A 20,716-nucleotide genomic window follows, 5' to 3' on the forward strand; every position below is an offset into this window, starting at 1 on the left:
CTTTCATATTGCTCATTGCATATAGATCCTGTGGTCCAGGGCCGTAACTAGGGCTGTGCGTTAGGGGCGACCTAACAGAGCGCAACGCTGAAGGGGGGCGCAATTTATGAATATCTTCGGTTCATTTGGTTAAAATTAAGGGCTAGGGAGGGTGGCATTTTTGTTTCTCGCGCTATAATTTTAAGTTACAGCTCTGCTGTGGTCATTTCTTGTCCTCACTGAACAAACAACACTTGTGCAAAAGTCGACAACTATGTCAGCTCGTGCTAGAAACGGGAGAACGGCCGTCTGCAGAGAAGAACGATACGATAAGGATCAGCTAGATAAATATATTGGAAACCATTTACAACAGAATAGGAGCTCCATTGGATACATTTAACCTGGCAACTTATTTATTGATCCTCTTAATCCTTATATTGGATACCATTATCTAGACTTCACAAATTAAAAGAATGTAATTGTTGGGTGGAATTCACTAAAAGACAAACATCTACGGTATTTAACTGGAGAGCAGTTCTTCAGTGTCTTGGAGAGTCCCGTAAAGTTTCAGACAGTCCAGTGTTGCTCTGCGTTCTGTGTTTGGAATAGGTCCACCAGAAAAGTAGTGTTGTCTATGTCCTTCCCCAGATACTTAACAATTGCGTGAATGGGAAGTTTATCGCTGCCTGTTTGAAATAAGTAAGCTAGAGTGACAGATGACTGGTGAAACCCTCCAGATTAGTTTGAATGCTTCAACTTAATGAAGTAATTTATCATGATGTAGTGTACTCCAGCAAAAGCTCAATTGTAAGTTTTGGGTAGATTACGTATTTAATATTTATTTCAATTCAAAATTTATAATGCAAAATAATTACTATATAACAAAAAATACATTTTAACAAGTTACAACAATCACGTCATGACAGAGGATTTCAGTGTATCCAAATAGAGCAAAACGTGCTAAGTAGCAAAGTGTCCAGTGGATATTGTTGCTAACCATGGAGATGGGTTTTTCTCACGAAGGAAACTTTAAAAAAAAATGCATGCAGAACATCTCCATATTTCTGATTGGCTTATACTTTGATATCTGTTCACCGAGACCTGCTCAACAAATGATAAATGCATGCAGTCACCATATTGGGTAATATGGTATATACTTTTTTTTCCTTTACATATTTTACTGATTTTGTTATTTTTAATACAATATATTTGTTTACATGCAATAACAGTGACGTGTAAGCTCATGAACCAGACCAAGGGGCTGAGAGAAGAGGGCTGCGCTGTGTAAGGGTGATCAAGATTTCACCAAGACATACCTTACCGCCTGGTGGGATTTGGCACAGCACAGTTGAATGTGCAGTTACATTCTTGTGCGTGAATTGGGTTAATGGGACACTACTATGTAAAGCATTGTTTATATTATTTGAATACGTGTCTTATATTACAAACTTTCACTACGTTCTATTGACATGCAATGGCTGCGAGTGTAAATGTACTATCTTTGTAAAAGAGATTTGAACAGCTTCTAGGTTTCCTGGCTATAGGAAACTCCATCAATGTGATATCACGGTAACCTGTTGCTCTGCAGCACTGTAAAAATGTAGTGGTAGCTCCAAGTTGTTTACTCAACTTTTCAAAGATACTTTAAAAACAAAAAGAAAAATCAGAAAACAAATAAAAACCCAATAACAACCAGGAAAAGTCAAAGCTACTTAGCTAGCGAAAGCTTAAAAAAACTGCTGTATTTACTACTGAAGGTCTCGCATGTGTATGTATGTATGTATGTATGTATGTATAGATGTGTGCACAGAATAATATATATTACAGTAATAAAACAGTCAAAATGAGGACTGATGCTAAATTTTACCTTCAACATACATTTAAACATTGATATTATATACACAATTTTAATGATGGGACTCCTTTAAAACAACCCCATACTACTGGCACTGGGATAACAACTTGTGTGTCCTGCCAAATGCTCAGTGCACTGCTTTACAGCTAGATCCTCTCCTCCCTTTCTTAGCTACTGTGAGGAAAAGTAGGAATAACATAAACGGAGAAGGGAAGGAATAACCAATGGAAGGGAGTAGCGGAAAGCAGATGTTTTATACATTCAGCAGCTGCAAACTCCCACAGAATTATCAACAGTGATGTACACCTTCAAGTGATGCTATAAATATAAAGAATACACTCCCCAGACCGATATATTATGCTTTTTTTTACACCATATTATGTGGTTAAAGGCATTGTAAGCTTATACATGAAGAGCTGGGGGGAACTAACAACAACACAATTGACAACATTTTTCCCATGATGCACGTGGCATGCTGGTTCTATTCAGTCGTGCCACACTCACATACAATGCAATATAGCATATTATCTCCACAGTGGCAAGCGCTCTGTCGTTAACATAGAGAACTTACAGTCATTTATAAGGGTTAACCCATCACATAATTGTGGGGAATAAGGCCTACATCATAATTGCAGTGTAAATATGGTATATCAATTGAATCCATTGATAAGTTGAGCTACTAAAAAGTAAAATGTGAAGCCAGAGATTCTGTGTATTCGGTGGCCCACAGTGTTAGAAGATAGCAGTGTCACCTGTAGCAGCTTCAGCTGTGAGCTATATCCTGTTACAAGTTAGTTTTTGGACACCTGAATAGACTTTGTGGAGCCGGTCACAGCTGGACATCCTTGCAGTCAAAGGCATCATTTGAAGGCCTATACAGGTATATAGAAATATGAGCTTCAAAGGAAATGTCTTCATAGATCAAATTTTGGGAAATCTGGGTGCTACTCCATACTGAGCAGATATCACACCAGGTTTGTGAATGACAGGTACTGGCGGTATCCAGCTATAATCACATATCATAATTCCATTATGTTTGGTATTCAAATGTGCAGGAGATTATGACCGGTTTATTGAAGGGGTAGTTATGTCTCTGGGAAATATCTGTGAAGAATTGCCCAAAGGTCAAAACGTTGGGAACATTTGTGAGCAAACTATAGTGACACCCAGGGGACATCCCTGCCCCCCTATTAGCATTAACACTGCCCCTGTGAAGACATTTTCATTTCATTTTGCTTAAAAAAATCTGTGTTGGGAAGGAGCAAATTGTCAGTCTGTTGGGAAATCAATCATTCATTGATAAGTTGTTCATCTTCAAGCCAATTTCCCTTGGCTCAGAATATACCACTTCGATGTAAGTTATACTCTGAATCTAATCCTTTTTATTTCAAACTGCTTTGCTTGTGTATGTTATTTCAATTGTTTATTAATAGTTTTTTATATTTGAGTGCCCTCTAGATTTGTATATTAAATCTATAAATTTAATAGGTGGCATCCTTGATTCCTGTTAAGAAGAAATCGCTTGACCAAGTTAACCCTTTGAATGCCCGTGTGTGATTAGTCGATACATTTGATTAACAAGCTTAGTGTGTGCTTGCATTTACATCTGTGCAACAGTCTGGAGGTGTGAAGAGTTAAACCTTTGCTTGCTGGAGTGGGTCTTGCTAGTCTGTGGATAGCTAGAAGCCTTGTGTACCAGTGTAGGACAGTATATTGGGGTCCTATTGCCCGTATTCAATAGGTGGTGGCAAACCTAAAGTGTGTGGGGGTGAGAGCGCGCTGTGTGGGGGCGAATCAGTAGGTCTATAACCTGTGTGATAGGTAGAGAGAGACTGCGATCTGGAATCCTGTGACCTCATATAGCAATCACCTCAAAGTCACGGCAGCTGGGAGCGTGTTCGTGACACACTGTAGGATGCTACTTTATTTTAGGTTTGTTTTTTAACTGGATAAGTTTATTTGAATTTTTGCAAAAACAAGAAGTACAGGGTACAGAAATATAATACAAAAAGGGGGAGGGGGAAAAGGGGGTACATATTGGGGAAGGAACACCATAGCATTACATTAGCTAATACCCAAGCCTGAGAATATGATGCTATTTATTTTAATTATTCCAGCTCTATATGTAAAAATACATAGAGATAGATAGGAAATGAATAGCAATGAGACAGATAGGAGAGAAATATGAGACAGATAAACAGAGAGATAACAAACTGACACCATTTTCAAAAAGCTGCATTTTTGTGCCTATATTTATAAGAGGAAATTTAGTCTTCTTGGGTCATATCCTGTAACAACATTCCATTCATAGGATAGAGCAAAGATATAGCAGGAATCTGCTATACAATCCATAAATATCTGACTCCACCTTCCATCTGTCACAGGCTCTATTTTCTCTCACATATCTCTTTCCTCATTTTCATTTTTGCACGCATGCTTAATCTACAAGTAATAATTAACAAAAAACAGCACAAAGCAAGTACATGATGTAAGGTTGTGGATGCTTTAGTTTGTAACACAATGTGTTAATAATCACGTCACAGCTGCAAGTATCACTTAGGAAAGGCAACATAAGGAGGAAGGAAAGACAGCTTAAAAAAAGGACAATATGAGCGATTGTATTTCACCATACGATAAGCAAATAATGCTGCATGTTATGCATACAGAAGACAGCATACTGCAAGGATGGTGTCAACAAAGCTATGTTTTTCTTCTATTAACCATTTTCCAAACAGTTGTGTAACGGACTGTGCAAAGGGGAAGAAACTACAGAGCAAGTTATATTAATAACATTAAAGATATATTGTTTTAGCCATCTGTCAAGAATACAACTTGGTACAGTGTAACGATTATGTCATATATCTAATAACTGATTGTTATTTTCTGTTGAATTGATGTATGACAATGTATATTGTATGTAACCTTGTAATGTAATCTCAACGTGTGCTTTGCTAAATGACATGAGTATAAACTGCAAGTGTCAATCTGTTGAAATTAGCCAGGCCAGGGAAAGGTAGGCATCTCTGAAGAGTTTGAAGCCCCAAAATTGTAAACCATGTAGCCAAGCAGAATGAGCAGAGGTGAGAACTCTGGTCCTGTGAACATTCTCGATCTCAGGACATCCCTAGGGCACTCCGAAAGCCCTGTGCCATTTGGGAGATCAATCTGTCCTTATCGACAGCTAAACTTCAAAGGTGGGGAGTGAGAGCTATGTGGAAAAAGGTTTCAAATCTTCTGCCTTAGACAATAAAGTGTGCATTTTCATGAGGGGGTCTATCAAGACTGAAATGTCTAATATTTCTCAACTGTGTTCCCTCACACACCAAGTCTCAACTAGTAGGTTTTAGCTCCTACTTTATTTCTGGAACTTATTTGTGCAATTTATTGTATGTCTTGTCATTAACTTTTTTGTAACTAAGCCTTGGAAACATTCTTCGGATTAAAATACATTTAATCTAGCATTTGCCCCGTGATTCTTTGTGAAGTTACGAAGTCCAGGGAGGCTCATGCTACATGTGTATGTGATTTAAGTCTGAAACATTAATAAGTGGTTTTGGTGAACGTAAGGACATCATAATAAATCCTTCATGGTCGCAGAAAAGGTATATTGATTGCTAAGTGACAAAGGTGACGCCAATCACTGCCAGTTGTTCAGATTGCTGTATCTGGGACATGCTGGGCATTCGTGACATACAGATTCACAGGTAAACTGAGACCATAGCTAAAACTTCAAAAGCAATAGAAGAGAAACATCAAAGACACCTAGAGCAAAGTATCTTTATTCTTTTAGTAAGATTATATGAGCGTGTCCAGATACAATTATCACAAAGCATGGTAAGAACACAGCTCTGTGAAAGGCGATAGCAACTAAGTGCAAATCTGGCTACAAAGCTATTTCGTGGCCTTTAGCAGTGACTGGCGAACAATCATATTTTCATATTGAAGCTGGAATCAATTTATCAAAAGTATGTATCGGTTCAAACGGCTAATGACTACCAGGACCAATTCCACTGTTTAAAGAGTACTTTTCACTAATATAAAGTTATTTGTCAGTATATTAAACGTTTTAGAGCAATTACTTAGTTTGAATTAAAAAAACAAAACAAAAGTACCACACATGCTAAAATAAAGGCTATTATAATAATATGCCCCTCCATGTGCTGCACATGGATGCTATATTAGATTAGCAATAGAACCCTATAAATATTTGCATAATTAATAAGAATTTATGCACGATATAAATAGCAAACAAAAATCCCTAAAGAGTTTAGTGTCAATACCAGGTCATACTATATATCCCCAATGTAGGCTGCATTATATGCAAGGATGCCAATCACATTATAGTGTATCTTTCCGTGTCGGTTGTGAGCTGGCCCTGCATGATCATACAACTACTGCTTTTAAGTATCACACAACTAACTTATGCATGCATAACCAATGTAAGACTTGTTAGGACTGGGTAAGACTACCCTGTTATTACAAACAAGTACTTGTGTGGGGAAAAGCATTGTAACAACAGATCTAATTGTTAGCAGGAACAAAAGTGGAAAAAAAAAGGTTATCACTGTGTTAAAAATGTACTATGATCAGGGACATAGAGCATTCTGTTTAGAGAACTTTATAGGAAGCAAAATTGTACAAAACCGTGCTCAATATGTCAACTATACACCAATCAGCCACTACATTAACCACTTGCCTAATAGTGTGTAGGAGCCGCCAGAACAGCTTTGACCTGTTGAGGCTTGGACTCCACAAGACCTCTGAAGGTGTCCTGTGGTATCTAGCACCAAGACGTTAGCAGCAGATCCTTTGAATCCTGTAAGTAGTGAGGTGGGGGTCTCCATGGCTGGGACTTGTTCTCCCAGCACATCCCACAGATGATCAATCTGAATGAGATCTAAGGAATTTGGAGGCCAAGTCAACACCTTGAACTCTTTGTCATGTTCCTCAAACGCATTATCCTGCTGAAAGAGGCCACTGCCATCATGAAGGGGTGTACAATGTACAACAATGTTTAGGTAGTTGGTACTTGTGAAAGTAACATTCACATTGACCAGAGCATCCCACTGCCTCTGCTGGCTTGCCTTCTTCCCATAATGCATCCTGGTGCAATCTCCTCCTCTGTTAAGTGACGCACCATGCAACCCGGCATGATGTAAAAGAAAACATTCATCAGACAAGGCCACTTACTTCCATTGCTCCATGGTCCAGTTCTAGCGCTCACGTGCCCATTGTAGGCGCTATCTGCAGTGGAAAGGAGTCAGCAGGGGCAGTCTAACTGGTCTGCAGCTATGCAGCCCTATACACAGTAAGCTGCAATGCACTGTGTGTTCTGGCACAATTCTATCATAGCCAACATTAACTTTTTCAGCAATTTATGCTACAGTAGCTCTTCTGTGGGATTGGACCAGAGAGGCTAGCCTTCGTGCCCCACGCGCATCAATAAGCCTTGAGTGTCCATGACCCTGTTACCGGTTCACCGGTTGTCCTTCCTTAGACCACTTTTGGTAGGTAATAACCACTGCATACCAGAAACACCCCACAAGACCTGCTGTTTTGGAGATGATCTGACACAGCCGTCTAACCATCACAATATCAAAGTCGCTCAGATTCTTATACTTGTTCATTTTTCCTGCTTCCAAAACATCAACTTCAAAAACTGACTGTTCACTTACTGCATAATATATCCCACTCCATTCACATGTGCCATTGTAATGATATAATCAATGTTATTCACTTCACTTGTTAGTGATTTTAATGCTGTAGCTCATTGGTGTACAGTAGTAGTTTACAAAACCTGACTTCAGGGGTTCAGCATTCATCACAAAAGCCACAACCTGGGATATACACCGAAAACAAGAGCATACATTCCAAAGCACAATTCACAGCTATGAACATCTTTCCTTGACCTACTATACTAATCCAATCTACAAATGTGTGTACACAATTATTCACGAGAAAACGTTTGCAAAGCCAATTTTACTCTTGCACTTACTGTGTGTATTCTTACCGCTTTTCCACCTCATGCACAGCTGCCCAACTTCCATATACGTCCATCCCCTATCAAAAACTTCACTATACACATGAAAGTAAAGGAAATCATAAGCGGCTTACCTGGTTCCAGTTTAATAACCTTAATTGCCGCCAGTTCTCCAGTGTTGACATTCCGAGCCTGTAAAACACAAAGCAAATAACACTTAATATTTGTACTAAACTATGTAAACAAAATGACAATGAAATTGTAATGAGGTGACCATGAAAATGTACAATGTTCGAGACAGAATTGAAATTTTACTAATGCTAAACATTCCACAGGCCACCACATTTGCTTGACGGATTTTTTTTTCTGTAATCTATCTTGGTTGAATACCCGCTCTCTCCAAAACAGGCTTGTTTCCAAAGCCAACTGTTTCTTCGTGTAGTTTTAAAAACCAATATTATCTTGTTTACAATGTGCGGTTTCCACTGCTCAAAGTTGGAGATTGGTTTGAAACTCTTATGCTACGTTTTTTTTTTTTATCTACAGGTCTTATGTAATGAGGATTGAAGACATTTTTTTTATTTTTCTCTCTGCTTATTAAGAGGACAGTAAAGGATACAATATATTATAAAATAAAAGGGCATCACAGTTTTGTGTATGAGTAAGTCTCTCACATAGTATATGTTGGAATAAGGCTCATCGGTCCCACTCCAACCAACTGTAAGAAATACTAATTCAAGGATCATCAAACAGTGCTGAATTTCATTTTACTATAGAGTTAGTATTGCTTCAGGTGGTGAAAATAAAAGTTAAATAGTTTTTCACAGGTAGAAATAAGGAAAATGCATTTTATAAAAGGCAGCCAATATTTTTGCCTTTGCGGAGAAACAACTTGCAGAGCACATACATAAATCCATAACAGTAGATGTAGATCAGCTCGCATCACTGCTGATTAGTGGATGAGGATAAGAGATGAAGATAAACATATGAGATCCTTGCATTCCTCCCACACACAACTTAATGTGCTCTGTCGTATAAACTCGCAAAACAATATATCATTCTATAATGGGGACATTTATGAAAAATTTTATATTACCCACAAACTCAGAGTGCTGTAGCCCACAGCCACCAATCAGATACTGACAATTTTCTAGAATAGTTTACAAATAAAAAGAAACAGAACTGATAAGAGTTACAGAATATTTTTTGCATAGTTATATAGGATCAGATACATTTTTAGGAATTTAAGGAGCAGCCTGTTGCTGCATACCTGGCACTGTAGTGTTGGCACAAATCCAGGCCTTCCATTACATATCCACACGCTTTTAAAAATACCTCCATTGTTAACTTAAAAATATACATTATGTCATAAAATATGTGAAAATTATTAGACATGTATACAATTGTATTATTGTTGCTGCTTTAGCCCCATTGCCAACCTTTGAAAGGAGCCTTTTGCCTGCAAGTAAACACTGTGCAGTGAAATGAATGTAATGCGTTAAGCATCTTAACTGACCTTAGTTGATATGCTATGACAAAACTGTCTGTTCTGTTAATGTCATACTAAGGCGTTCAATCTCTAACGAGCCAGATTCTATTTATACACATAATGTGCCTTCATTTAATTAATTGCAGGAATGACTTGTATAATGCATGTTTCTGTACATAACATCTAATAGAACAAGGATATGACACGTGCTCTTCTCCCATCCTTGATGACATTTTCCAGAATGCTTGTTGGCCATGCAGTCCGATAGGAGAATAAAAGAGTCAAGATTTGCCTAAACATGTTTTAGAACATTAATAGTAATCTAAGTGCAAGGCCTGGTCATTAAAGGCATTTCTGTGGCCCTCAGGTTTAGAGAGATCAATCACGGACTACATTAGATGACACTTTTTATGAATATGGATTCATTAAACAAGCAAGATTTTAAACTAAATACACAAACCTTATCATGAGAAACATTTGGAAGCAGAAATGAAGAGCGTGACTCTAGCTTCCCAATGCAATCAAGGAACATGTTGACCATGCAGTGATCTGCACTGGGAACCAATCTGACTTACAAGACAACATGTAAACCGTTTGATCTGTTAAGGTCTATATAAACCTATCAGTTTTGAGAAATGTCAAAAACAAAACACCAAAAATTGCTTGAGGCTGCTAAAATGATTGTATTTATATTCTGAAAATATTCATAAGTTTAACCCTACATTTGTGAATGTCACAATAGTGTATCTTTCCCTGTGAAGATGTACTACATATAAAAGACGTACAAATATATCAATAATTTTCAATAATTTATGAGACCTAGAGCTATTTGAGATACGATTTTGATTGGGGAGACGTGTGACTTTGTTGCTGTCAGTAACCCCATTGGATTACACAAGGAGTCTTTTCCAAGGTTGATAGCAAAAGACAAAAAGCCCATCTCTGCTACATAAAACATATACACATAATCTCTTGCTACAATATGGGAGTTTAAAATATGTTTCTAAAATATGATTAATATAAAGTTGCAGCAGTGCACTGTTTTTCTGTGAACATTCTCTGCCGTTAGCCTCTTTACAAAGTATCCAAGTGACAAATAACAAAAAAAAGTTGCAACACACTTTGTAATAACTGACATAAAAGACAAACCACAGCAAGAAGTGGTCAGCTAAGTACTCATGAAATGTTTATGATGAATAAGGCTTGGGTAACAAGTCTACTTGCACAAGACCACACTTTGTTTAGAACAAGGAAGCAAAATCCTAATCGCAAAACAATGGAAGAATATCCACAATATGTATGCATACATACACATGCTGTATACTACAATTTTATAGCTCATCAGTGAAAAGTGTAATGCTCATAACCACCACTGCATGCTATTATTGCTAACATTTATTTATATAGCTTCAGCATACTCTAGCATTTTTCTTTTTTGACATTAACAGTTTTTAATAACGGTTTTAAGGTATGGGGAAGGATACAGAAAAAAAGAAGGGGGGACAAGGGGATGCATAGTGGAAAGCAGACAGAACAATAAACACAAAGCTATAAGCATATTTTCTCAAATACAGAGCTGTGCAAATATACTAGAGATGATCACTGCCCCCCGTGTTTTGGTTTTGCATCTGGATTACCATCAGGTTTTGATTTTGTTTAGCCATTTTTTACAAAATTCCATTTTTTTGGGCTAAAATCACATAATTTAAGTATTAGGTTAATAATAATGTAGGTACAAACTAATACCTAAATTGCAGTGATTTCCATTCAATTTTTACCATCTCACAGGTCACAATATGCTTTTCATACCCTTTCAGCCAAATACTGCAGAGATTTGACTGGATGGTAAGCGATAGAGCAATGACTCAAACACACGGCAGTTCCTAGCACATCTAGGAAACATCACAAGGAGTGCTCCACCTGTTTCTTGGATATGTCAGGTAATTCTACAGGGAATACATGGCAACGAGCGCTGCTCTATTCCTGCGACCTAACCCTTCTCTGTCCCTCTCTCAAATAGCGCTACTATATCGCCGTGGAGGCAGCTATTTATTCATTCTAAAACTCGCGAGATCAGACGACGTCACAATGATGTTTTGCCTCATTTTGGAATCCGAATAGGCACTAGAGTACCGAGCCGACCCGGCTCGGAACTCGGATCCCCGAAGTTCGGAGTTCGCCCAACTCTAAAACATACTAAGGTGGTGGTAAGGGTAAGGCGGCTAGGGCAGGGATGAGAGAATCGACTGTCTCTGGAGCACATAAGATCCTATATAAATATATATATATGTATATATATAAAAAACACAAAAGACAGGGGGCGCCACACATAGTGCATTACAAGTGATCCATAGTGAAAAAAACTCCACAGATAAGTAATTCCCGTACCACAAGTTTAAATCATTTAAGCCAAAATGATATAGGAAAGTCCCTCTGATGGCACCAAATAGGGACACTGGAACTCACAACGATCCCGGATACCAAGTGATCCTTCAAACCGTGAACAGGATAGACAAGTGTCTGCAAACTCAAATAATGCCACAATAGTGTGATACCATAAAAACTGAGTACCAATGGTTCTCTAAAAAATCACAAATTTAACAGCAGCCTCATAAATCGCACTGCGACTTAGTAAAATAAATGCCCGTACATGAAAAAGATTAAAACAAGCTTATCTGTCCTCTGCACACTCATAGATGTAGAAAGGGTTCCAGCTGGCGATACCCCGAGCATCCAAGTAGTGTTCACAGGAGTCAAATACCACAATCTCCGACACGTTTCGTCTTATAAATAAGACTTTTTCAAGGAGTCATAAATGTAAAGTGACCACGGACTCCTATATACCAGAGTCCTCTTAACAGGAAGCCAATCCAGACGCGATTCCTGGAGTGTGGGCGGAAACCTCTCTGGCCTGATACGTCACATCCGGTTAGTCATTTCCGGGTTTAGCGATCAACAAGAAAAGAATCTAATTCATAATAAATGAATAAAACTAAAATCCTAGAATGAATCATATCAATAATATATATATACACATATACATACATACATACATACATACACACACACATACACCCACCCAATCTTTCTTCAGGCTGTATGATTTAAGGGTCAATTGCAAGTGCAGTTATTGTGAAGTGGACAGATTCCGGAGAAGCAACAGCTCGGCCGCAAAACAATAGGCTGCATAAGCTCACAGAATGGGACTGTCCAGTGCTGAAGCACTTAAAATAATCTGTCCTTCGTTCACTACCAAGTTCCAAACTGCCTCTGGTAGCAACGTCGACACAACAACTGTTCATAGGGAGCTTCATGCATTGGATTTCCATATGAATGTGATGTTCTGGAGTCCACATACTTTTGGCCATGTAGTGTACATATGCGCACACACAAAATATCCAAAGAAGTAACATATAGCAAAGCAATCCAATTCATACATATGCACTTTTCTCTAAATACTGTATATAAAAAGTAACCTAAGCAAAAAAGCATGGCCAGATGTAGGTTTCTCAAACAGTGTCAAAACTTTTGGTAATGCTACCTGAACATACAATTACACTGAGACTAGAGATAAAAAGACTACACTACAGGGGTTATTATGTATGTTAAGAGTATATTTGTACGAAAATATTATTGTGCATTTGTTTTGTATTTATTTGCTGTGCTGGTGAAGTCGTGCCTTTGTTGTGACAAATAATACAATTTTCCAGTTATTTACTAAACATAAATCAGATAAATATCATTCTGCTTCGGTACTACCATATGAATAAACCTGTTCCCAATTCTCTCTGGGTGGGTTAGAAAAGACCATGAAGTAGGAGGTAAAAGGGTTTTAAAGAACAGTGTTTCTGGCAAATCTCTATGTGTGGATCTGATCTTAGTAATAGCATCTCTACATGCAGAGAGGCCAATGTGAAACGAGCTGTCACGGACTACTCACTTACAGTACAACAGGAGGAATTGGAGAGTGATAGTAGATTGAAAAAATAATATGCTCCAGTCTAGTGAATCTCTTAGTTGTCATAGCTACAGATTTGTCAAACCTTAGTTTAATGGTTTATCTCTGGATTGTTTGGTAAACAATTAAAGGGGTGTAAAAGGTTGAGAAATCCATGAGCTCAGACATAATATAGAAAAATCTAGGCCTTATGAAACAAATGAAATCATCTCATAAAATAATAGTATTGCCACATCCCTATGGTGTGTATCACCCAGATATTTACTAAAACTACATAGGTGAAACCATTACATAATAGAATATTATATCATTTTAAAAACAGCTTCTTAATAAACTACAAATTTGCAACATTTTTAGTCATTCTCCATTAAAGTAGCTCTGCAAGTGGAAAACTTCTAATATCTTTAACATGGTTGAACATTTATATCTTTGCCAGGATTCATGCATCTAATACACGCATTAGCCACTGGGCAATTGAACCAACAAATATTTTTTTCGCACACCTCAGAAGAACAACGCCTGAAGCACACAGATACTAGATAGAATATCATTCAAAGATGTTATGTATCCTTTCAATCCCCAGCAGCTGGCTCAAAGCAATCTTTTCTTTCACCTCTTGACAGAGGACACTGGAGGCTTTAACAGTATCTTCTCACTGTGCAGCCATTCTACCTGTAAGACCTGACCCTGGCTTACACGGAGTTAAGCGGATAGGTTTGATCTGTAGGTCAGGCCAGGATGGTTCTCAGCCTCATGTTTACATAATGTCATGTAACATGGATTCTATTTTAAAGATCTTGTAGCTGTGGATAACATTACGATAATGCTAACTTATTCAGGGAAAGTAAATACATTATTTACCAGCAGACACTTTGAAGTGCCAAAGTGGCTAATTGTCCAATGCTTTTTCTTACAATAAATAAAGATCATTTAATTACAAGTGATTTTTTTCTGGAAATGTGTGATATTTCCCTCTATACAGTATCATGCCAATTAGGGATTAGTGATTTTATCAGACAACTATAATCTAATTTTAGTGTTAATTAGAAACACTGAAAAAAACACATTACTAAAAATAACATCAGTATTATGCAGTAGAGTCGCTTTCCAAATAACTGTGCTGAGTATGTAGTTCCAAGCAGATGGTGACATAGAGGCTATATAGGTTTAGGATGTCATATACTAATCATATAGAGCCAACACTCATATGTATGAAAGTATGAGATAAACACACAAGCTCACCAACTTTGTAAAGACTTTTAAGCAGTGCTTCCCTGCTTGTCCTGCCTGCAATCAATGAGGCACTAAACATTCAAAGGAAGAACGCTGCAGATTACGCAGCTTTTCCAATAGGTCCTAAACTTATTGATTCAAATATGTATGCCATGCATTTGGATTTATGAAACTTATTAAGTATGCAGTGCAGCTTCCAATTTCCATCTTCCCATTAATCCATGGAATTAAGTATAATATAAATTCCTTGTAGCAACACAGTTCTTGGATATCACCCCTCCCCTTTCAAATTGCCCGTCATATTTGAGCACAAAATTCAGAACATAATATAAGGCAATTAGATTATTACGGTATGATTGTTACAGATGGAAACTTAACATAGTGGGTAATACCATTTATATATGCAATGTCTGTGGAGATTGTCCCTAAAAAAACAGCAACTATGATTAACTGAAGGAGTGTGTGTGCACATATACATACTTATGATAATATACTCCTTACTATAAAATACATGGGTATTTGATGTACCTGCAACTGTAGGCCCAGTGCTTATTTACAGGTCACAGTTGACTTGAAATAACAAAAAATTAATTACAATTGTCAGTGCATTTATCCTTCTAAACACACATCTAAAAGTCTTCTGAAGCGAGAATATAAAAACTCAGGGGCGTGCAGACTGAAGTTTGGAATGGAGAGAACACAACGGGCCTGAGACATTAAGGAGAGCAAAGCATAAAAAAGGAGTAACATTTGCACCTGGGCAAAACCATGTTGCATTGGAGGGGGAGGTAAATTTAAAATGTGGGGACAGATTTATAGTTGGGGTAGGGCATGTCCTAGATCAACTTTAAATTTCAGTGTAGTAATTAAGCTATTAAGTATTTGTGTGCTAGATGAAAAAACAGCCAGTATTTAACTTATGCGCAAAATAATAAACTACTTTGCACCCCTTGTATTGTAACTTGGTTTGTCTCAGAGAACATTTACCCATTTTTTGCCTTAATGACTCAGGGCCAACAGCAGGATCTGCACTCAGGTTTTAGGCTGTACGTGGGATTGCCTGTGACGTGAGAGCAGCTTGATTGTAGAGGTATCCGGCCTCTCAATGATAAGTGATGTAGAAGTAAATCAGGCACTGTGATCTGATATATTAATCAGGTCTGTGCTAGCAACTTCGTAAATAGGTATGGAACAGCACGGTGTGTAGTATAAGAGAATGTTACCATGGTATCAATAGCTGCTTAGGTCAGTGGTGAACAAAAGATAAACCTGCAATAAGTGCATTGATGGCAAACCTAGCCAGTAAAGGTGAACAAAATTTACAAAACTGTGCAGCATGTTTCTCCACCAAAAATTCCCCAAATCATTTATTCCATTAGATCTTAACTCTTATCATACCACAACTGCAGAACAACTTGAATTGTCCATCGCCATCTTAGCTCTATTTATAGACCAGTGGCTCCCAAACTTTCTCAGGTCGAAGGTGGCCATAATTTTTTCAAGACACCCCTAAGACAACATAATTACCGAGTAGTCCTATTTTTTTTAAATAGTTGGGTCAAAATAACATAATAAGTATTTAGGCACCATCACACTACTATCATTGTTATTATTAGCGTAGATTTGTAAGGACCCTCAGTCACCTCTAAAATAAAGAGATGGGTTTTCAGAGAGCATCTAAAGATTTGAAGGCTGTGGGAAAGTCTGATTGAGCGTGGTAGAGATTTCCATAAGTGAGGGGCAGCAACGAAGAATTCTTGTAAGTGGCAGAGACAGGTGGTTATAAGTGATGAGACAAGGCGCAGGTCAGAGGTAGATCTAAGAGGGCGGGAGGAAGAGTATTTTGATATGAGATTTGAGATGTCTGCATTGTTGAGGGCTTTGTAAGTAAGGGTGAGTAATTTGAATCTAATTCTGAAGGACACAGGAAGCTAGTGTAGGAAATTGCAAAGTGGTGCAGCAGATGTGGAGCGGTGAGAGAGGAAGTTCAGTCTTGCAGCAGCATATAGGATTGATTGCAGTGTAAATATATGGGTGTCAGGAATGCCAGGTAGCAGGACGTTGCAACAGCCAAGGCAGCAGATGATGAGAATGGTTAAGAGTTTTGGTAGCATGTTGAGTAAGAAAAGGGCGTTTTCTTGCAATGCTTTTAAGGTGGAGTCGACAGGACTGGGAGAGAGTCTGGATGTGAGGAATAAAGCAGAGGGTGGAGTCAAGTGTGACACCAAGGCAGCATGCTTGGGAGACTGAGGAAATTGTGGCGTTACTGACAGTGAGGGAGATTTGAGGGCAGGTGGTGACTCTGGCAGGAAGGAAGATAATAAGCTCTGTTTTGGACATGTTAAGCTTTAGGTAGCGTAGGGACATTCATGTGATCGCAGAAAGACAGTTGGTTACACAGGATAGTAAAGAAGGAGAGAGGTCAGATATAGATTTGGATGTCATCAGCATAGAGGTGTTATTGGAGGTCGAATGAACGAATTAATGTCCCAAGAGAAGAGGCAAACAATGAAAAAAGTAAAGGGCCAAGAACACAGCCATGTGGGACCCCAACAGATAGTGGGAGCGGAGCGGAGGATGTGCCAGAGGTAAAAACACTAAAGGAGCGGTTCAATAGGTAGGAAGTGAACCAGGAAAGAACTGTGTCACAAAGGACAGTGGAGTGAAGGGTGTGTAGGAGAAGAGAATGATCAACAGTATCAAAAGCAGCAGAGAGGTCCAGGAGAATGCGTATGTAGAAATTACCATTAGATTTTGCAATAATTAGATCATTGATCACTTTTGTGAGAGCAGTTTCAGTGGAATGTTGGGAGCGGAAGCCTGATTGCAGAGAGTTGAGAATGGAATGAGAGGAGAGAAAATAAGACTGGCATTTGTACACTAATTGCTCAAGTAGTATGGAGGAAAGAAATAGGGCAGTAGTTGGAGAGAGAGAGGCTGGATCGAGAGATGGTTTCTTTAGAATAGGTGAGATGAGACAGGTTGAAGAGCTGAGTTAGAGGTGGGCATGCAGTGGAGGAAAGGGGTTGGAGTAGTTGAGAGGGAATAGGGCTGAGTGGACAGGTTGTAGGGTGAGATGATAAGATAAGTTCAGAGACTTCATCTTCAGTTACTAGAGAGAATGAATTAAGGGTGGATAGGTGAGTGTAGGTTAAGGTGGGTAGAGTGAGTGGAATTTGGCATGAGGAAATATCTTGTCGAATGATGTCAATTTTGTCTTTGAAATAGGTGGCAAAATCTTGGGCACTGAGGGAAATAAGAGGAGGAGGTGCAGGTGGGTAGAGAAGTGAGTTGAAGGTGGCAAAGAGGTGACGTGGTTTAGAATACTGGGTGGATGTTAGAGATTTGAAGAATGTTTGTTTGGCAACTGAAAGGGCAGTGCTAGTGCTGTAAGATGAAAGGATGAATTTATAGTGGAGGAAAATGGGATAGGAATGAGATTTCCACCAGTGCGGGAGCACTTTTGTAGTTAGTGGGTCCGTTTGTTGTGCCATGGCTGGTGTTTGGATCGTCGGAGACTATATGTAGTAGCTGGAGCTGCATTGTGTGGGGATGAAGTGAGTGTTTTGTTATAGAAAGAGGCAGCCTGATTAGGACAGGACAATGCAGTCATTGGAGAAAATAGTTGTTTTAGTGAAAATGAGAAGTGTATTGAAATAATAGTACTTAGGTTTCATTGTGTACATATGTATTTGGGTGCAGGGTGAAGGGCATGAGGTAAGATGCAGCTGAAGGAAAGGAGGTTGTGGTCGGAGAGTGGGAAGGCTAAATTGGAGAAACTAGAGATGGGGCAGTAGCGGGAGAAGACCAGGTCAAGGGAGTGCCCATCATAGTGGGTGGGAGATGAAGTCAATTGGGAGAGACCAAAGGAGGAAGTAAGTGAAAGAAGTTAAGTGGCAGAAGAAACAGTAGGATTATCAATGGGAATGTTGAAATCACCTTCAGTATGAGTGTAGGCAGTTCAAAGGAAAGGAAATAAGTGAGCCAAGCTGCAAAGTTGTCAAGGAATTAGGAAACTGGACAGCAAAACGAAGGTGGAGAGGATAAAATAGATGGATTGTGTGGACTTCAAAGGAAGATAATATGAGGGAGGCTTCAGAAGGTATGACTTGGAAGGTGCAGCTTGGAGAGTAGAATGCCTACTCCACCACCTTGTCTGTTTCCGGGTCTGGGAGTGTGGCTGAGGCAGAGTACCCAATAGGAGAGAGCTGCAGGGGATGTAGTGTTAGAGGAGGTCAGCCAAGTTTCTGTAAAAGCAAAGAGGTTGATGGATTTAGAAATGAATATGCATGGATGGATGTAAGTTTGTTACAAACAATCTGGAGTTCCATGGTGTACAAGAGAAGGGAAGAGAGGGTAGTGGAGATATGTGGATAATGTTTATGGGATTGGAAGTATGGGATAAATGGAGAAGTTGGGGTGGAGCGAGGAGCGTGAGTAGATAATGGGTATTGTACATGGTTAGACGAGATATCACCAGCAGCCATGAGAAGGAGCAGGGTGAGAAAGAGGACATGCAAAGAGGATTTGTGGGTGTGAGGTTTATTTCTGTTTAAGTAGGCTGGTGAGTGTGGTGTGTGCAGGGGACAAAACAGGTCTGATGTACAGACTAGCGAGGAGGGAAGTAGTGAAGGGGAAATCATAATCGGGGAGGGAGAAAAAGGATGAGAAGTGTGGTGACAGTAAATAGGAGAGACTGTAAATTGAGTAGGTGCATGATGGAGAGATGTGAATGAATGTGTATTAGCTAGGGTAGGTAATGAGAGAGTATAAAGAAACAATTGATCCAAATTGTGTGGGGCAATGGAAGAGGTGAAGGATAATTTACCGCCCCCCTGGTTGGGGTTAATGGAATAGGCAGTTTGCGCCGCTCTGACACGACGAGGTCCAGAAGGATCCTGAGAGTTGGGTGCAGAGGGTCTAGCAGCCAAACAGAGATGGTAACAGCAAACACAACTGAGATCAGTGAGTAGCTGAACAGATGTTGAAACAGCAATGGCAGTTGAGCTCTGTGGGTCCCACAGCTGGACAGAGATGGTAGTTCTGTAGATCCTAAAACAACCTTGTTTTTCATTATGAAGTCAATCCTCAGCGCTGCTGTGACGTTTCCAACAGTATTTAGAAATACTGAAAGCATTATATTTGTGAGAATAAGGAAAAGTGGGAGCTTGGTCTAAGATGTGAGCCAGTGTACAGCTTACTCCAAATGCCATCTGCATGCCCCTTCATCATTTCACTGTTCCCCTTCATCAGTTTCCCTTTTATTACATTGCCCTTCCATTCCTTTACTGACTTTTTACCTGACCTTCTTTCTTCTCTTTTTCTTCTGTCTTTTCTTCAAGCTCAGGCTCCTCTCTGCACCGCTCCTTGTTGAAAATGTTGAACGTGATGACGTCATGCCCCACAGACAATGTGAAGGAAGCCCTGTAATGGAAAGTTTGGCTGGCCTGTGGACAAGCAGGGGATGTCAGCCAGAGGGAAGTGCCTTCAAAGCTTGGTGTCCCCCTGCCTTGCTTAACCTGCTTACTGACAGCTCTAGCTGCGTCACCAAAGGAAGCCATGGTGCAGAGTTTGGGAACTGCTGTTATAGACTATAAATTCTAATTTCATTCATCTCCACATGTTGAAATAATTTCCTTGTTCTTTTAGATTTTAAAACACTGAGGCTTCATACTGCACATCCTGAGTGATCCATGATTGGATAGAATGACTAGCTGAACGTGGGTCTGGGTTGTGCAAATGATTACACTGTAGATCTGATATGATTAAATAGAAGATAGTGTACACCATCATAGGACAAGAACTCTATGATACCATATATCTATGCAATTGCAATGGCACTATGACAGACCAAAAGCAATTTGCAAGATCCTGTAAAGATCAAGTAAAGCCCCCATTCAACATCAACATGCCAAAGGATGTGCATTGCAGAGTTGAATAACATACAGCAACGAACAAAAGTATTTATACACAAAGCTCTATTTCTATCTTCTGCAGCAGGTAGCCATATTAGGAGGGAGGTACTTCTCTATTACAGCAGTTACATGGTGACAGGTTTGGAGACTTGATTTGATGAAGTGCATGACCTGTATCAGATTCCACTAGGGCACTGTCAAAGATGTGGAAATCCAATGGACTTTAATGGAGTGTCAGCTTTCCCTTCAAAGATCATATTTGAACATTTTAACTTGGGGGTTTAGTGGTCCAAATGAGTTGGTTACC

General features: G+C 39.1%; 1 protein-coding gene across 5 annotated transcripts in view; it reads right to left on the minus strand.

Annotated features, from left to right (window-relative positions):
* Nucleotides 1–20,716, minus strand: part of MAP4K3 (mitogen-activated protein kinase kinase kinase kinase 3) — a 207,305-nt gene that overhangs the window by 145,043 nt on the left and 41,546 nt on the right. For all 5 annotated transcript variants that reach the window (XM_075203721.1, XM_075203720.1, XM_075203719.1 and 2 more), the window contains exon 2: nucleotides 7,949–8,006. In XM_075203721.1, coding sequence (XP_075059822.1) covers nucleotides 7,949–8,006 — 58 coding nt within the window. The remainder of the gene's footprint in view (nucleotides 1–7,948; nucleotides 8,007–20,716) is intronic.

Source organism: Mixophyes fleayi, chromosome 3, assembly GCF_038048845.1.
Source record: "Mixophyes fleayi isolate aMixFle1 chromosome 3, aMixFle1.hap1, whole genome shotgun sequence".
Classification (NCBI taxonomy): Eukaryota; Metazoa; Chordata; class Amphibia; order Anura; family Limnodynastidae; genus Mixophyes; species Mixophyes fleayi.